At 47.0% G+C, this 17,433-nt stretch overlaps 4 protein-coding genes across 8 annotated transcripts in view; 3 read left to right on the plus strand and 1 right to left on the minus strand.

Annotated features, from left to right (window-relative positions):
* Nucleotides 1–16,640, plus strand: part of LOC102933291 (zinc finger protein OZF) — a 1,218,290-nt gene extending 1,201,650 nt beyond the window's left edge. For 2 of the 4 annotated variants that reach the window (XM_043537301.1, XM_043537302.1), the window contains exons 4-5: nucleotides 9,705–9,818; nucleotides 10,186–16,640. In XM_043537301.1, coding sequence (XP_043393236.1) covers nucleotides 9,705–9,818; nucleotides 10,186–12,485 — 2,414 coding nt within the window. In that variant the 3' untranslated portion in view covers nucleotides 12,486–16,640. The remainder of the gene's footprint in view (nucleotides 1–9,704; nucleotides 9,819–10,185) is intronic. The other 2 variants (XM_043537304.1, XM_043537303.1) reach the window with 2 other exon arrangements.
* The window catches only part of LOC102934530 (zinc finger protein OZF), a 1,287,564-nt gene that overhangs the window by 309,137 nt on the left and 960,994 nt on the right, over nucleotides 1–17,433 (minus strand).
* LOC102930400 (zinc finger protein 501) overlaps nucleotides 1–17,433 on the plus strand; it is a 1,110,025-nt gene that overhangs the window by 159,481 nt on the left and 933,111 nt on the right. The window lies entirely within an intron of this gene.
* Nucleotides 1–17,433, plus strand: part of LOC102932398 (gastrula zinc finger protein XlCGF57.1) — a 135,386-nt gene that overhangs the window by 5,506 nt on the left and 112,447 nt on the right. The window contains exons 2-3 of the mRNA XM_043537410.1: nucleotides 5,524–5,606; nucleotides 8,228–8,354. Coding sequence (XP_043393345.1) covers nucleotides 5,583–5,606; nucleotides 8,228–8,354 — 151 coding nt within the window. The 5' untranslated portion in view covers nucleotides 5,524–5,582. The remainder of the gene's footprint in view (nucleotides 1–5,523; nucleotides 5,607–8,227; nucleotides 8,355–17,433) is intronic.

The following is a 17,433-nucleotide window of genomic DNA, read 5'->3' on the forward strand; positions in this document are numbered from 1 at the left end:
GCTTCTGGCAGCCCCCCGTGAGAGGCCAACCAGTCCATCAAACTGCTGGGCCTCAAGCTTTCTGGGGTGCACCTCTGTGAGTCCAATTGCCCCTGTCCCAGGGGTGCTACAGGGGTATGTTCTTCTAGTGTGTCAGGGCTCCACCCTCTGGCTGAGGCCCCGGGACACTTTCTTCCTCTCTTAGTGTACCAGGTGAAACAACTGTCAGCAAACAACGGTAAATAAAGGAATGAAAGAAAAGAAACTGGGGGGGAGGGGATATGGGCCTCTCTTACTTGTGGGGGCTGTGGGAGCATCTCAGTCCCTTTCAGAGGTTACTGGGTTTCCAGCGCAAGTTTCAGCCTGCTCCCCCTTTGAGCTCCAGGGATCCCCACCCTCCCTCAGTGAAGGCCAGAGCCCCGAATGCTGCCAGCCCTCTCTTTGGGGCTGGAATTGCTCCACAGACTGTTCCCTTTGCAGGGTTGCCCCCTATGAGTAGAGAAGGTCTCTCCTGTTAACTCCTGCTCCAGTCCTGGCATGGTTTGTGGGTGTGGAGGAGCTGGGCCAGTCCAGACTACGGCAGCAGTTTAACCCCTTCTGTGACAGTGTGGGCTTTATATAGCCCTTCACAGGCACCCAGGCCCAGAGAATGGCCCCCTATCAGCCCCATATCTGATGTGGTGGGGATACCCCTGGCAACATTGCCTTGGAGGGTGCTACTCCCTCCTGCTCCCACTCCCCCCTCCCACTTTACTGCCACCACAATGCCTGTCACCTTCACTTCCTGAGGGGTGACCCCCGGAAGGTGTGTTTTGTTATCCCTTTCCCTAGCCCCCCACCCCCAGGATCCGTTGTGCACCCTCCCTCCCTCACCTCAGGAGACAAGGCGGGTCATGGGGTGCGGGTGATGCTCTGCTGGAGATCCATCATCACTGAACGAGTGGCAGCCTTGACCCTCCTCGAAGGTTGCCGGGATGCTGATGTGCACTGGAGGAGAACTGGGGCTTGACTGAGTCCATGGACCATTTGGCCCACACGGTGCCACTGTAAAGCCTGCTCTGCATGGCTGCCAATTGCTGCTGGAGGCGTTGTGCCCGTAAGTCCCTGTAACGCTGTCTTCGGTGACCCGAGAGCATGAGCACCAGCCTCAGGCAGACTGGTAAGAAGCAGGGAACAAACCCCAAGTTGATTGTGAGGTCGATTTGTAGATTTCACCAACCAAGTATCCAGTGTGAAGGCTTCAGGCACTGTAACAGCATTAACATGGAATCACAGACAGTCCCCTTGGGTCATCCCATAGATCTCACCACGCAGGTGAGCTCACCTTTGTGACGGATGGTCCCTTACAACAGGGGTTCTCAAGTTTTTTCTTTCTCAGGCCCCCCCAACATGCTATAAAAACTCCATGGCCCTCGTGGGCCACAATAACTGGTTTTCTGCATGCAAAAGCCAGGGCTGGCATTTGGGGGTAGCAAGCAGGGCAACTGCCTGGGGCCCCATGCCACAGGGGCCCCCACAAAGCAACATTGCTTAGGCTTTGGCTTCAGCCCCGTGTGGTGGGACTCAGGGCCCTGAACTTCAGCCTCATGCGCTGCAACTTCAGCTTTCTGCCATGGGCCTCAGCGAGTCTAATATTGGCCCTGCTTGGCAGCCCCCCGATAAATGCTTGTGGCCCCCTAGGGGTCCCAGGACCCTGACTGAGAACCTTACACCATGAATCACAGCAATGTTCAGGTTGCTGCCAGTCCCAAAGGACCAGTCACTTCCTTAGGTCAGTTGAATCTTAGATCTCCCAACAAAGACAACGCTTGTAGCCAGTCCTGTAATAACCTGTATTAAGATTTGTTTAAAAGGAAATGAGAGTTGTTTACAAAGTTAAAGCAGGTTAAAGCAGATGCAGATGAGTTACAGTCTTAAATTTCAAAAGGTAATAGAAGCTTCTCTAATAAGCAAGCTCTACATATTCTTTAGGACTAACCCAGGCTAAGGAGCTGGGGATCTCTTGCTTATGCCTAGAAACTGTGCCCCCCAGAGTCCAAGCAGCATACAGATCATCAGTTCCTTCTGTAGGGGTTTTTATCCCCTTCCTGCCATGTGCTCTGAGCTACAAGCTCAGCTAATGGGACGTCAAGAGCACAACAACAGTCTTTTGTCTTCTTTAACATCCCATAATAGTCTATCTGGTGTTGATGGACCTTTCCTGCCAGGCGCGGTGTAATTCATTCTGTTGGCAATCAGCACTTCACCTAGGTAGAGTCTCTCTCCTGTCTGGTGATTTACAGAGCCACAGAGGCTCACAATGCAACTAGTCAGATATTAACCCAGGCAGCAACTCAATAAAGCATTCAATAAAATCTAAACACATTCTTATAATTCTAATACCTGTTTTAACAATTGTTTCCAGATTTGCCTGTTACTTTGGGGTACGCTCATTTATTCGGCTTACTCTTCTGGGGGGGGGTTCTGTAATTCTATCAATGTACTGCTTGTGTCACGTGTGTTTTCATATGGAGCTCTACTTCTCCCTTATGTAAGTCCCCTCCCAATGGAGCTATCCTGCAGGACCTAGGTTCCCCAGGGCTGGGTCGTATGTGCGCATGCGCACACACACACACATATAAATGGAGCAAGTCTGAGCGGACCAGGTCAATCAGCGCTTTCAAGCTGACCCCCTTATATGTCCCTGGACTCAATGGGCTGAGTCAAGAAGTACTTTCAAGCTGCCACCCTTATGTGTCACTGATTCAGCACGTCCCTGTACCCACTCTCGCTTCACAATTGTACTGGTAGTAACCTACTCAATGAGCAAACCCCACAGTATTTTGGGCGCTGCAGGGATCTTTAGCTTAGATAAAGGAAGCATTGCTGCAGAGTAAATGGGGAAGCTAAAAACACAAAAGAGTAAAGCTCAGAGAGAGAGAGAGAGAGAGAAGCAACCAGCTTAACCATAAAAGTTTTATTTATTGAGTAATCGTGATAACTATACAAGGATGGCTAAACAAACATAAGCATACATTATTAAAGGTTAATGCTTAAGGTAGAAAGGAAAACAGAGAGAAAGAAAGAAAAGGATCTCACCGCTCCCTGAAGCTTGAACTGGTCGGGGTTCCCAGGTGATGGTGGTAGCTCAGGGTCCTGAGTGTGGAAGACAGGCAGAGCCCCCAGTACGATCAGTCAGGAGATGGAGCCCCAGTGGATCTGATACAGAGTCAGGGTCCATGCATCAGAACACTGACTGGAGGGTGAGTAGGGATTTTTGTAGAGAAAATACAATGATTAAAGGGAGAACACTAGATTTGTTTGTAGGTAAAGTGATGATTCAAGGGTTTGCTTTAGGCTAGACAATAGGAGCTGATCGCTCTTGGCTATGTGTGGTGTTTTCTTCCAGGGAGCTCACAATGCAACTAGGCTGCTTCAGTATTTTGGATATCAGTCAAGGATTTATTACTAGAATTGGTCTGATAACTGCTGAGCTGGGTGCGTGCAGGCGTCGGTTCATTAATATCTGGAACAGAGATTCCCCATGATGCAGTGCTTCCCTGCTTTTCTGGTCCCAGAGTTCAGTGCGGTTCTCTGTTCTTCATTCTGTATGCTCATCCCTGTCCCATTTTTCATGCAGATGAGGCTAGGGGAGTTTCTCTGTTCTCCATTCTGTATGCTAATGGAGATGTCTTAATCTTGTCACCCTTGTCAGGAGGGGTCTAGGTGTGTCTCCCAATGCCCTTCACTGCTCTCTGCAAGCCTTTTCTCTGATCGGTTTTGGTTCAAGCAGAGACTGGTGTGTGTGGGGGGGGGAGTAACTTTCATGAGTCAGACAGGCTAGGTACTATGCCCTGGTTCCCCAAGAACACAGAGCTGACTGGTATCACAATACTAACACAGGGGAGCCAGACTGATTCCAGCTATGTGTTTGTCCATGTTCAATTAAGACATGGAGGCTTTTGCAAGAGCTAACATCTCATCTGCCAGTGTCACAGGCAGGATGGGTAGGGATGGTCTGTCTAAGCTCTGTTTGCCAGAAGCTGGGAATGGGTGACAGGGGATGGATCACTTGATGATTCCCTGTTCTGTTCATTCCCTCTGATGAACCTGGCATTGGGCACTGAGCTAGATGGACCATTGTTCTGACGCAGTGGGCCGTTCTTATGTTCACAGTCTCTATCAGGAGTATCTACTCCTATGGAGTCACTGGGGAGCCACAGAAAGAAACAAGGTGTGCTGAGGCAAGAAGGCCCAGTCTCAGAGCCCCTGGGGTCACGCTTGCCAAAAGCTGAAACTAGGTCCATCCCATGAAAGGGGGCACTCCCAGGAGAGACTGTATAAAGGTGGGAGCATCAAACAACTTTGTAAACCCGAGACAGCTGCCTTGGGGACAATGACAGGGAGAATCCCCCAAAGTAAGTCCTTTGATTCTCCTCTTCTCTGGCCTTTGGTTCATAGAATCATAGAACTGGAAGGGACCTTGAGAGGTCCCTTTAGTCCAGTCCCCTGCAATCAATGCAGGACTAAGTATTACCACCCCTGAGAGGTATTAGTTCAGCCTGCTCTTAAAAATCCCCAATGATGGTGATTCCATAACCTCCCTAGGCAATTTATTCCAGTGCTTATCCACTCTGACAGGAAGTTTTTCCTAATGTCTGACCTAAACCTCCCTTTCTGCAATTTAAGCCCGTTGCTTCTTGTCCTATCCTCAGAGATTAAGAAGAACAATTTTTCTGCCTCCTTCTTGTAACAACCTTTTATGTACTTGAAAACTGTGATCCTGTCCCCTCTCAGTCTTCTCTTCTCCAGACTAAAGAAATGCAATTTTTTCAATCTTCCCTCATAGGTCATGTTTTCTAGACCTTGAATCATTTTTGTTGGTCCTCTCTGGACTTTCTCCAATTTCTCCACATCTTTCCTGAAATGTGGCACCCAGAACTGGACACACTACTGCAGTTGCGGCCTAAACAGTGTGGAGTAGAGAGGAAGAATTACTTCTCGTGTCTTGCTCACAACACTCCTCCTAATACATCCCAGAATGATGTTCGGGTTTTTTGTAACAGTGTTACACTGTTGACTCATATTTAGCTTCTGATCCACTAAGACCCCCAGATCCCTTTCCACAGTACTCCTTCCTAGGAAGTCATTTCCCATTTTGTATGTGTGCAACTGATTGTTCTTTCCTAAGTAAAGTACTTTGGATTTGTCCTTATTGAATTTCATCCTATTGACTTCAGACCATTTCTCCAGTTTGTCCAAATCATTTTGAATTTTAATTCTATCCTCCAAAGCACTTGCAACCCCTCCCAGCTTGGTATCGTCCGCAAACTCTGTAGGTGTACAGAGAGACTCTGATACTGGGAGGGTTTCACCATGTCTCAGAGGGTTACACCCTGGTGGGAGGGGGCTTGGCCTGTACTGGAATAAGGTCACTCTGTGCTTCACAGTGTGGCAGAACCTAGAATGTCCATTAGCAGGGAAAAATCTTGTGGGGGAATCAGCATGCGGAATGGACAAAACCCCCGTCTGAATTCTCTCACATTGCCCTTCTCACCCTGGCAGGCTACAGAATAACGTCCACGTTTCTCTCCAGATCATCCCACCCTCAGAGGGGGAAGGAAATGGCTGCAATGGAGCTGGCTCAGGTAAGGGATTATGAGGGAGCTGGTGGTGGGCTCTGCTTGGAGGGAGAGGAGCAGTAAATGCATAGGAGGGTGGGAGCTGCTATAGGTGGTAGGAGGCAGGAAATATCTAGAGTGGAGAAAGGGAGGGGACAAACCTGCTGAGACTTGTGTAATGTAGGGTGTGATGGGTTGTCACCCCGAGGGTGCAGTCTAGGGGGCTTCTGGGAACCGCTGTGCCCTCTAACCCTCAAGCTGGGCTGGCCCTTTTCACACTGCTTTGCTGGAGATTCACCCAGCCTCTCCAGGCCCTGTTATCACCCAACACGACAGTAGGTGGTGCCATGCATGCAGCTAAACTACCTGAGTGTGTTACCTAAGTGACTCAAGGACAGGTAGAAGATAACAGCCAATTTCTCAGCAATAAGTGTTAGCAAACAGATCAAAACAGATTACTTAGCAAATAACCAAAAAGTCAAAGTAAACCTAACATATAGATGGATAGAATTTGAATTAGCAATTTCTCACCCTGACTGATGATAGAAGCAGTCCACCAAGTTTCCATACACAAGCTAGAAATCCCTTTACTCTGGGACCAACACTTCCCCCAGTTCATTCTTTGTTCCTCAGGTGCTTCCAGTAATTCTCTTGTGTGGGGAATGAGGCCAAGAGATGATGTCACACCCCACCTTTTTTAGTTTTTCCATATGGCGGGAACCCTTTGTTCCAAACTCAGTTCCCAGTCCAGTCAGTGGACAAATACAGGTACCAAAAGGGAGCTGAGTGTCATGTGGTTTGGTCACACGCCCTAGCATGCCCTGCTGCATCATAGTAGCCATGACTCATGGGCTGTCTGAAACATTCACAGGAAGGCTCAGCTCTTCCATGGTCCGTTGTCTTTGTTGGTGAGCCATCAGCACTGTCTGGCTTCTTCACTGTTGTACCTGAAAGGCTAGTTGTGGGTGTTACCCAGAGTAACCACATTTGAAATACGGATACAGAGTCAATATCCATAACTTCAGTACAAACATGATCCATGCACACAAATAGGATAATCATATTCAGCAAATCATAACTTTTCCAATGACACCGCATCTTGCATCTTGCACAAAATGCCTCATAATTATGTCCTCGTCATATTATAATCATACCACTGTACTGAATACGAGGTGTAGTGTCAGATAGGGCCTAATTTCAAGGCACAGGAGTTGGGAATGGAACTTCTCCTCTTTGTGGAACAGGAAATAACCCTCCAGCCAGGGCTGGGAAAACTTCCCAGACTCCCAGTGCAGGAGCCTGAATCTACTGACACTTCATTAGTTACCACCACCCCCAATCTTTGTGGCAACTGATAACTTTACCAGTGATGATTTTATCTTCTCTTTTGAGGTCATTCATAAGAATGTTAAATAGCACAGGGCTAAGAACCAATCCTTGCGGGAACCCGCTAGAAAGAAATCCACTCAACCATAGTTCCCCATTTACAATCACAGTTTTTAATCTATATAATATATGCCGTGTGTATTTGTATCTTTCTAGTCAAAATATTGTGCTGAATCAACTCATATGCCTTACAGAAGTCTAGGTATATTACATCAATACTTTTAGCTCCAACTAAACTCTTGATCTCATCCAATAAGAATATGCAGTTAGTTTGATAGTATCTATTGTGTCTAAACCTTTGTTAACGGGTACTAATTATATTACCCTCCTTTAGTTCTTTATTAATGAAATCCAGTATCGGCTGCTCCATTCTCTTGCCCAGTATCGATTTCAGACTAACACTCTTGTAACTAGCTGGATCATCTCTTTTACACTTTTTAAATATTGGCACATCATTGTCTTTATTCCGGTCTTATGGAATTTCCCCAGTGTTCCAAGTCCTAATTAAAATCAACATTAACAGTCCACCACGCTCCTCCACCAGGTCTTTCAAAACTCTGGTTATCTTGACTCGCTGATTTAAACATGTCTAACTTTAATAGCTGCTGTTTAACGTCCTCCTGAGTTATTGTTGGAATGGAAAGACTGTTGGCGTCAACATCTTATGATATGAGTTACATCATCTGTTTTTCTCCAAATCCAGGAGAGAAATATTTATTGAACACTTTTACCTCTTCTGCATTATTTTTGATAATTCTGCCTTTTCCATTGAGTAATTTACCACTGCGACTGTTGGGATTGATTTTGTACTTAATATACTTTTAAAAATTTCCTTCTTATTTTTATTGATTAATCATTGATTTCTGATAGCTTCCCTTACCAGTTTTCTACAATTCTAACCTTCTAACGTATATTCTTTACACTTGACTTCCCCTTTCTTCCATATATTTTATTTGGAGAGTTTTGGGATTCCTACAAGGGAGCCACCAGCAGGGCCCAGAGAGAGCCCCATCTCCTCTATCAAGCTCTGGCTAGTAGCTATGTGATAAATGTGAAGACCCTGCCTCCGTCTATCAGCTGGGAGACAAAAAGGTTCTCTCTTTCTACCCTCTGATGGCTCCTGGCTGCTCTAAGGAAGGTGCGGAGGGACTTAGTTAACATGTGCCTCCTAGAGCTTCCATTTACCTGGTGCTGCTGTTCCTTGAATAGTGGGGTTGTGACTGGGGCAGCAGGTACTGAGTGTTGGACTCTTTCTCTTTCAGGGGCCATTGACTTTCGAGGAGGTGGCTGTGTATTTCACCAGGGAAGAGGGGTCTCTGCTGGACCCGACTCAGAGAGCCCTCTACAGGGATGTCATGCAGGAGAACTATGAGACGGTGGTCTTGCTGGGTAAGGAGTCCTGTCCCCTTCCTTATTAGAAGCTGTGGGGTCTCTAAAGAACCTGAGTAGTAATAACTTTATACCTTTATTTGTTTTGAAAAGTTTCCTTGCCCCCTTTTTTTTTTGCCAGACCAGAAGTCCGAAGTGCAGATAACGCGATGTTTATTGGGGTTAGTTTCCAAGCAAGCATATTCCGAAGCCCTTCACACCAGTCAGGCTTATCTCTATACGCCGATAGAGACTGTTCCCCAGTGTTCCATTCCCCTCTCTGACGCCGCCGAGCGTTTTCCCTGTGTCCCCCTTCCCAGCCTTCATGCCGCAGAGCCTGCCTGTGTCCCTGTTCCCGTTCCCCCCCCATAACAAACATGATTCCAATTTCCCTTCCCCCTCCTGTTTGACCCCATTTACATAGTAATATTCTCAGCTATACCTTAACCAATCATTGTGCTGAAATTTAACTAACCAATCCTAACATATTGTAACATTATTCTCTAACCAATTGTATCCCACTACCCTAATTAACTTACACCTCGCAAAATTAATTATACAGCAGACAGAAACAATTAGAGAACCAGACTGATTAACAATGTAAAAGTGGTGGCCATAAAGATAAAACAATACAGAAATGAGGGTTTCACAAACACAACCATTGATAAGTGATTTCTTGCCAGACAGGATGCTGTCAAACTAAGTTTTCTTTAACCACCTTAAGATCTGTTTCTTTATCTGGTGGTGATGGGCACTATCCGGACAGGATCGTCTTCCTAACAGCCCAATACCACCTTATTTCAATGTGACTGGTTTGGCATGTGAGGATGTGACCCTACGCTTCCCAGTTTATGGCTGCCCCTGCTGCTCAGGCAAAGGTTTTAGCCTAAGAACAAGGCTTCAGACTATTCCAGTGAGAGAAGGCCCATACACAGGGGGACCGTGATTTTGATTCTTTGTTTTTATACCCCTGTAGGTAACTAAGTGATAAAAATACACCTAAGTTCTTAAAGTGTAGACTTTACAGGGAGGCCTGAATATCTATCTTCTAACAGTGGGTTCTACCCCTTCCCCCTTCTGTGTCTGTCTTGTCTATTTAGATTGTAAATTCTTCAGGGCATGGGCCATCTACTATTCTGTGTTTTGTACTTTGTCTAGCACAATGGGGACTCACTATTAGTTGGTCGTTAGGCACTAAGGTAATGAATATGATTTATAATAATAATAACTCTCTTACCATTTTGAGCCAACGAAGATGGCCTTGGGATGTTACTGCTTAAAAATGAGCTGGGATTAAAACCATGGAATATTCTTTGTGACAAGTATCCCACAAATTCCACTGACCTCCCTTGTTTTCTTTGCCTGGAGTAGGGTTTCCAGTTTCCAAACCTGATGTGATCTCGCAGTTGGAACGAGGTGAAGAGCCATGGGTCCCAGACCTCCAGGGCTCTGAGAAAGAAGTGCTCCCGATACCTGCCTGCACAGGTGAGGAATTAGTTAAGCCAACGCAAAAACTGTTTAGGAATGCAGGAAACATTTGGGATGCCCTACAAAGACCTGTGAGCTCTCCAAGTTCAGGATTGTTCCCTGCAGATGTGGAATCATTAGGCAGATGTCACCCAGGGCTTCCCTCCTATTCTGACTGACAACTGGCAGCAGGTCCCTCCCCGATCTCGCTTTCCCCTGAGTGTTCTGGTGAGATGCAGGCCAAAACTGACCCCTTCCTCTCTCCTCTGTGGAAGGGTTTGGGGAAAATTAGCTCCTGATAGGTTTGATCTCTCCCACAAATATTTTGGTTTGTTCATCCCTTTTTCCATTCCTCTGTCTGAGATTTCCTTTCTTTCCGGTGTAGGGAGTGACCTATATCTGGATTCCCTCTGTCTCCCATCAGGTGATGGGATGGTGAGTGAGAATAAGGATGAGAAACCCCAGCAGAAATATGCTGAGCAAGTAGAACCACACAGAAAGTTATCAGGAAGATCCAAAGGGAAAGTTTCCGGGAGTTGTGCACTCCCAGTAAAAGCAAAAGCCTGTGGGACTGAGCAGATGCCAGGGGAAAACTTCAGTAGCCACTCAGACCGTATTACACGCGACAGAATCAACTTGGAAGAAACACGCTACACATGCCATGAGTGTGGGAAAAGCTTCAATCGCAGCTCAGACCTTCTCACACATTGGAGAACCCACACTGGAGAGAAACCGTACACATGCTCTGAGTGCGGGAAAAGCTTCAATCGGAGCTCACAGCTTATCACACATAGGCGAATCCACACAGGTGAGAAACCTTATGAATGCTCTGAGTGTGGGAAACGCTTCAGTCAGAGCTCAAACCTTAACATACATCAGACAATCCACACAGGTGAGAAACGTTATGAATGCTCTGAGTGTGGGAAACACTTGATTGATAGTTCAACCCTCATGTCACATAAGCAAATCCACACAGGAGAGACACCCCACACATGCTCTGAGTGTGGGAAAAGCTTCAATCGGAGCTCTCACCTTATCACACATCGTAGAATCCACACAGGAGAGACGCCCTACACATGCTCTGAGTGCGGGAAAAGCTTCAATCAGAGCTCTACCCTGAGTACACATAGGAGAATCCACACAGGTGAGAAACCGTATGGATGCTCTGAGTGTGAGAAAAGCTTCAGGCATAGCTCAGCCCTCATCTCACATCAGAGAATCCACACAGGAGAGACACCCTACACATGCTCTGAGTGTGGGAAAAGCTTCAGTCACAGCTCTGCCCTAATCACACATCAGAGGATCCACACAGGAGAGAGGCCCTACACATGCTCTGAGTGCGGGAAAAGCTTCAATCAGAGGTCTGCCCTGATCGCACATCAGAGAATCCACACAGGAGAGGCACCCTACACATGCTCTGAGTGCGGGAAAGGCTTTAATCGGAGCTCTGCCCTTACCACACATCAGAGAATCCACACGGGTGAGAAACCTTATGGATGCTCTGAGTGTGGAAAACGCTTCATCGATAATTCAGCCCTCATCTCACATCAGCGGATCCACACAGGAGAGACACCCTACACATGCTCTGAATGTGGGAAAAGCTTCAATCAGCGCTCCAACCTTACCACACATCGGAGAATGCACACAGGTGAGAAACCTTATGGATGCTCTGAGTGTGGGGAACGCTTCATTCGTCGTTCAGCCCTTATCTTACATCAGAGAATCCACACAGGAAAGACACCTCACACATGCTCTGAGTGTGGGAAAAGCTTTAGTGGGCACTCAGCCCTTATCACACATCGTAGAATCCACACAGGAGAGAAACTCTACACGTGCTCTGAGTGTGGGAAAAACTTCAATCAGCGCTCAAACCTTATCTCACATAGGAGAATCCACACAGGCGATAAACCTTATGAATGCTCTGAGTGTGGGAAATGCTTCATTCGTCGTTCAGCCCTTATCTTACATCAGAGAATCCACACAGGAGAGAAGCCCTACACATGCTCTGAGTGCGGGAAAAGCTTCAATCACAGCTCTGCCCTGATCACACATCAGAGAATGCACACAGGAGAGAGGCCCTACACCTGCTCGGAGTGCGGGAAACGCTTCAATCAGAGCTCACACCTTATCAGACACCAGAGAATTCACACAGGGGAGACGCCCTACACGTGCCCTGAGTGTGGGAAAAGCTTCAATCAGAGCTCAAACCTTATCGCACATAGGAGACTCCACATGAGTGAGCAACCTTATGGATGCTCTGAGTGTGGGAAACGCTTCGTTGATAATTCAACCCTCACCTCACATCAGCAGATCCACAGAGGAGAGATGCCCTACACATGCTCTGAGTGTGGGAAACGCTTCAGTCACAGTGGGAGTCTTGTCAGACATCAGCGAATCCACACAGGAGAGACGTCCTTCACATGCTCTGAGTGTGGGAAAAGCTTCAGTCAGAATGGGAGTCTGATCAGACATCTGAGAATTCACATAGGAGAGATGCCCTTCACATGTTCTGAGTGTGGGAAAAGCTTCAGTCAGAGTGGAAGCCTTATCAAACATCAGAGAATCCACACAGGGGAGAAACCCTACACATGTTCTGAGTGCGGGAAAAGCTTCAGTGATAGCTCAAGCCTTATTAGACATCAGAAAATCCACATGAGAGAGAACTGTAATAAATGCCGTGACTAGGGCTGGCCAAAGATATCTTTTAACCTTATTGTCCCACCACACCATTCTCCAGCAACCCACCTTGTCCCAGTGACCAGTCAGCTGGACGATGTTTTAAATGTGACGAGCTGGGGCATGTAAAGGCCAACTGCCCCAAGAACTCCAACAGATTACAGTTCATTGCACAAGGGTCACACCAATGGTCCTAGGCCCAGATGCCTCCCAGATACCCTCAAAGTGAAGGGAAACTGTGAGTGTGGGCGGGAAGAAGGTTATTGTGTGGAGGGACACTGGAGCACAGGTGTCAGCTATCCACTAATCCTTAGTGGACCCCAAATTCATCAACCCAGAGGCCCAAGTGACGATTCAACCCTTCAAGTCAAACTCTTTTGACTTGCCTACAGCCAAGTTGCCTCTCCAGTACAATGGCTGGTCAGGAATGTGGACTTTTGCAGTCCATGATGATTATCCCATTCCCATGCTGCTGGGGGAAGACTTGGCCCACCATGTGAAGCTAGTCAAGAGGCTAACCCACAGCCAGGCTAAGCAAGCCTTCACACCTAGCTCTGTTTCTGAGCCTTCTACAAGGGCCCAGTCTGTGTTATCAGAGATGCAGACTGAGGTGGTGGAACCGGACCCCATGCCGACGTCAGCGACAGCAGCAGTGGATCCAGTCGCAGAGACCCAGGCAGAGCCAGGCCCAGAACTGGAACTGGCAGAGCAACCAGTACCAGAACTGTTGCTAGCACTGAATCCAGCACTTGCAACCCCATCTGCAACCCCAACACCAGAGGGCCCCACCGAGCCCACCCTGGCAGCAGCCGATAAACCTATGCAAGAGGCTCAGCCGGAGTCTGAACCCCAACCTAGTGCACCAGCAGAGAGCGGTTCACAGTCAACAGAAACAGCCCCATCACCTGCATTGCTTCCCGATGGACCAAGCCCAGGTCCACAACCCAGTGAGGAACTGATGTCTCCAGCATCAAGGGAACAATTCCAAACCAAGCAGGAAGCAGATGAAAGCCTCCAGAGAGCTTGGATGGTGGCACAGAGCAATGCGCCACCTTTCAGCTCTCCTAATTGATCCCGGTTTGTTGTAGAAAAAGGACTTTTATACAAGGAAACTCTTTCTGGTGGGCACCAGGGGGACTGGCATCCTCAGAGACAGTTGGTAGTTCCAACTAAGTACCTGGTAAAGCTTTTGAGCTTAGCACATGATCATCCTACTGGCCATGCTGGGGTGAACAGGACCAAAGGCCATTTGGGGAAGTCATTCTACTGGGACAGAATGGGCAAGGACGTTTCTACTTATGTCCGGTCTTGTGAGGTGTGCCGAAGAGTGGGAAAACCCCAAGACCAGGTCAAAACCCGTCTCTAGCCACTCCCCATCTTTGAGGTTCCCTTTCAGCGAGTAGCTGTGGATATTCTGGGTCCTTTTCCAAAAAAGACACCCAGAGGAAAGCAGTACATATGGACTTTAATGGATTTTGCCACCCAATGGCCGGAAGCAGTAACTCTAAGCAACACCAGGGCTAAAAGTGTGTGCCTGGCATTAACAGACATTTTTGCCAGGGTAGGTTTGCTCTCCAACATCCTTACAGATTCGGGAACTAATTTCCTGGCAGGGACCATGAAAAGCCTTTGGGAAGCTCATGGGGTGAATCACTTGGTTGCCACCCCTTACCACCATCAAACAAATGGCCTGATGGAGAAGTTTAATGGAACTTTGGAGGCCATGGTACATAAATTCATAAATGAGCACTCCAATGATTGGGACCTAGTGGTGCAGCAGTTTTTCTTTGCCTACAGAGCTGTACCATTCTCAGTTTAGGGTTTTCACCATTTGAAGTTGTGTATGGCCATGAGGTTAAGGGGCCATTATAGTTGGCAAAGCAGCAATGGGAGGGGTTTATGCCTTCTCCAGGAACTAACATTCTGGACTTTGTAAACAACCTACAAAACACCCTCCGAATCTCTTTAGCCCTTGCTAGAGAAAACCTAATAGATGCTCAGGAAGAGCAAAAAGCCTGGTATGATAAACATGCCAGAGAGCGTTCCTTCAAAGTAGGGGACCAGGTCATGGCCTTGAAGGTGCTCCAGGCCCATAAGATGGAATCATCATGGGAAGGGCCATTCATGGTCCAAGAGTGCCTGGGAGCTGTGCACTATCTCATAGCACCCCCAAAACCTAAAGCCTAAGGTGTACCATGTTAATTCTCTAAAGCCCTTTTATTCCAGAGAATTAAAGGTTTGTCAGGTTGCAGCCCAGGGAGGAGATGACGCTGAGTGGCCTGAAGGTGTCTACTAGGAAGGAAAAAGTGACGGTGGCATGGAAGAGGTGAACCTCTCCATGACCCTTGGACATATGCACCGACAGCAGATCAAGGAGCTGTGCACTAGCTTTGCACTGATGTTCTCAGCCACCCCAGGATGGACCGAATGGGCATACCACTCCATTGACACAGGTAATGCTCGCCCAATTAGAGCCCAACCTTACTGGGTGTCTCCTCAAGCCAAAACTGCTATAAAAAGGGAGATCCAGGACATGCTACAGATGGGTGAAATCTGCCCCTCTAACAGTGCATGGGCATCTCCAGTCATTCTAGTTCCAAAACCAGGAGGGGAGATACGCTTTTGCGTGGACTACCATAAGCTAAATGCTGTAAGTTGCCCAGACAACTATCCAATGCCATGCACAGATGAACTATTAGAGAAACTGGGACAGGCCCAGTTCATCTCTACCTTAGACTCCAAGGGATACTGGCAAGTACCTCTGGATGAATCCGCCAAGGAAAGGTCAGGCTTCATCACCCATGTAGGGCTGTATGAATTTAATGTGCTTCCTTTTGGGCTGTGAAATGCATCCGCCACTTTTCAAAAACTTGTAGATAGTCTCCTAGCAGGATTGGGAGAATCTGCAGTCACCTACCTTGATGATGTGGCCATCTTTTCTGATTCATGGGCAGAACACCTGGAGCATCTGCAAAAAGTCTTTAAGCGCATAAGGGAGGCAGGACTAACCATTAAGGCTAAAAAGTGTCAAATAGGCCTAAACAGAGTGATTTACCTTGGACACCAGGTGGGTCAAAGAACTGTCAACCCCCTACAGGCCAATGTGGATGCTGTCCAAAAGTGGCCTGTCCCAAAGTCAAAGAAACAGGTCCAATCCTTCTTAGGCTTGGCCGGATATTACAGGAGATTTGTACCGCTCTACAGCCTAATCGCCGCCCCACTGACAGATCTAACCAAAAAGAAACAGCCAAATGCAGTTCAGTGGACTGAAGAGTGTCAGAAGGCCTTTAACCAGCTTTAAGCAACACTCATGTCTGACCCTGTGCTAAGGGCCCCAGACTTTGACAAACCGTTCCTAGTAACCACAGATGCATCCGAGCGTGGTGTAGGAGCAGTTTTAATGCAGGAAGGACCAGATCAAGAATTCCATCCTGTCATTTTTCTCAGCAAAAAACTGTCTGATAGGGGAAGCCATTGGTCAATCAGCGAAAAGGAATGTTACGCCATTGTGTAAACACGGGAAAAACTACGCCCATACGTTTGGGGACGGTGTTTCCACCTGCAAACCGACCATGCTACACTGAAGTGGCTTAATACCGTCAAGGACAATAACAAAAAACTTCTTTGGTGGAGTTTAGCTCTCCAAGATTTTGATTTTGAAATACAACACATTTCAGGAGCTTTTAACAAAGTGGCTGATGGACTCTCCCATGAAAGTTTCCCAGAATCAACTGGTTAAAATCATCCTTCAAATGTGGAAAATATTGTAAGTTTTTTTTATATAATCAGTAGTATATCTAGAGGTGCATGTGTCTTATTAACTCTGTTTTCTCCTAGAGCTCCAGGAAGAAATCACAGCTAGAGTCGTACAGGCTGTCCAGCACCGTCTGTGATTTGGGTGGCGCGTCATAACCATTCAGCTAAGGGTAGCCTAGAATTCCTCCTTACCTGTAAGGAGTTAATAACCTGGTTGGCACCTGACCAAAAGGACCAATGAGGAAAGAAGATACTTTCAAATCTTGGGAGGGGAGGCTCTGTTTTGTGTGTTCTCTTGGGAAGCAGAGAAGCATCAGGTCAGAAAACTCCTTTTCCTATAAACCATCCTAAACGTCTCTCATATTAAACAAAATTGTAAATAAAAGCCAGGCAAGGCGTGTTAGATTATCTTTTGTTCTGCTTGTGAATTTTCCCTATGCTAAGAGGAAGGTTTATTCCTGGTTTTTTTGTAACTTTAAAGTTTTGCTTAGAGGGGAATCGTCTGTGTTTTAAATCTTATTACCCTGTAAAATTATCTTCCGTCCTGATTTTACAGAGGTGTTTCTTTTACTTTTTTTTCCCTTTATAATAAAAGTTCTGTTTTTAAGAATCTGATTGGGGTTTTTAGTGTCCTGGTCTGTGCTCACCTTGTTTACTCTCAAGCCTCCCCAGGAAAGGGGGTGAAGGGCTTTGGGGGATATTTTGGGGAAACAGGAACTCCAAGTGGACCTTTTCCTAAATCTTTGTCTAACTCACTTGGTGTGGTGGCAGCGATACCATTCCAAGGACAAGGAAGAATTTGTGCCTTGGGGAAGTTTTTAACCTAAGCTGGTAGAAATAAGCTTAGGGGGTCTTTCATGTGGGTCCCCACATCTGTACCCTAGAGTTCAGAGTGGGGATGGAACCCTGACACCATGCACTTGGCTCCCAAAGCAGTTGTGGCCAAGGCCCTGCAGGAGGTCGCTCCTGAAGATATCTCCTTCCTAATCAGGTGCATATTGCCTATTATTTGGGAAATAGAATCCCTATCTAGGTTGAGATGGGAAAAATGGAAGTGACATTTCTGTTGTGCTCACCTCTGGGAGATGCTGCAAATGTGTGGAAAATGAAATCCATGTTGAATGTGATAGAGCTGCAGAAAGATACCTATTTTTAATAGATACCTGACATTTGGTGTCTTACAGGGATTCTAAGCTGCACT

Source organism: Chelonia mydas, chromosome 28, assembly GCF_015237465.2.
Source record: "Chelonia mydas isolate rCheMyd1 chromosome 28, rCheMyd1.pri.v2, whole genome shotgun sequence".
In the NCBI taxonomy this organism is placed as follows: Eukaryota; Metazoa; Chordata; order Testudines; family Cheloniidae; genus Chelonia; species Chelonia mydas.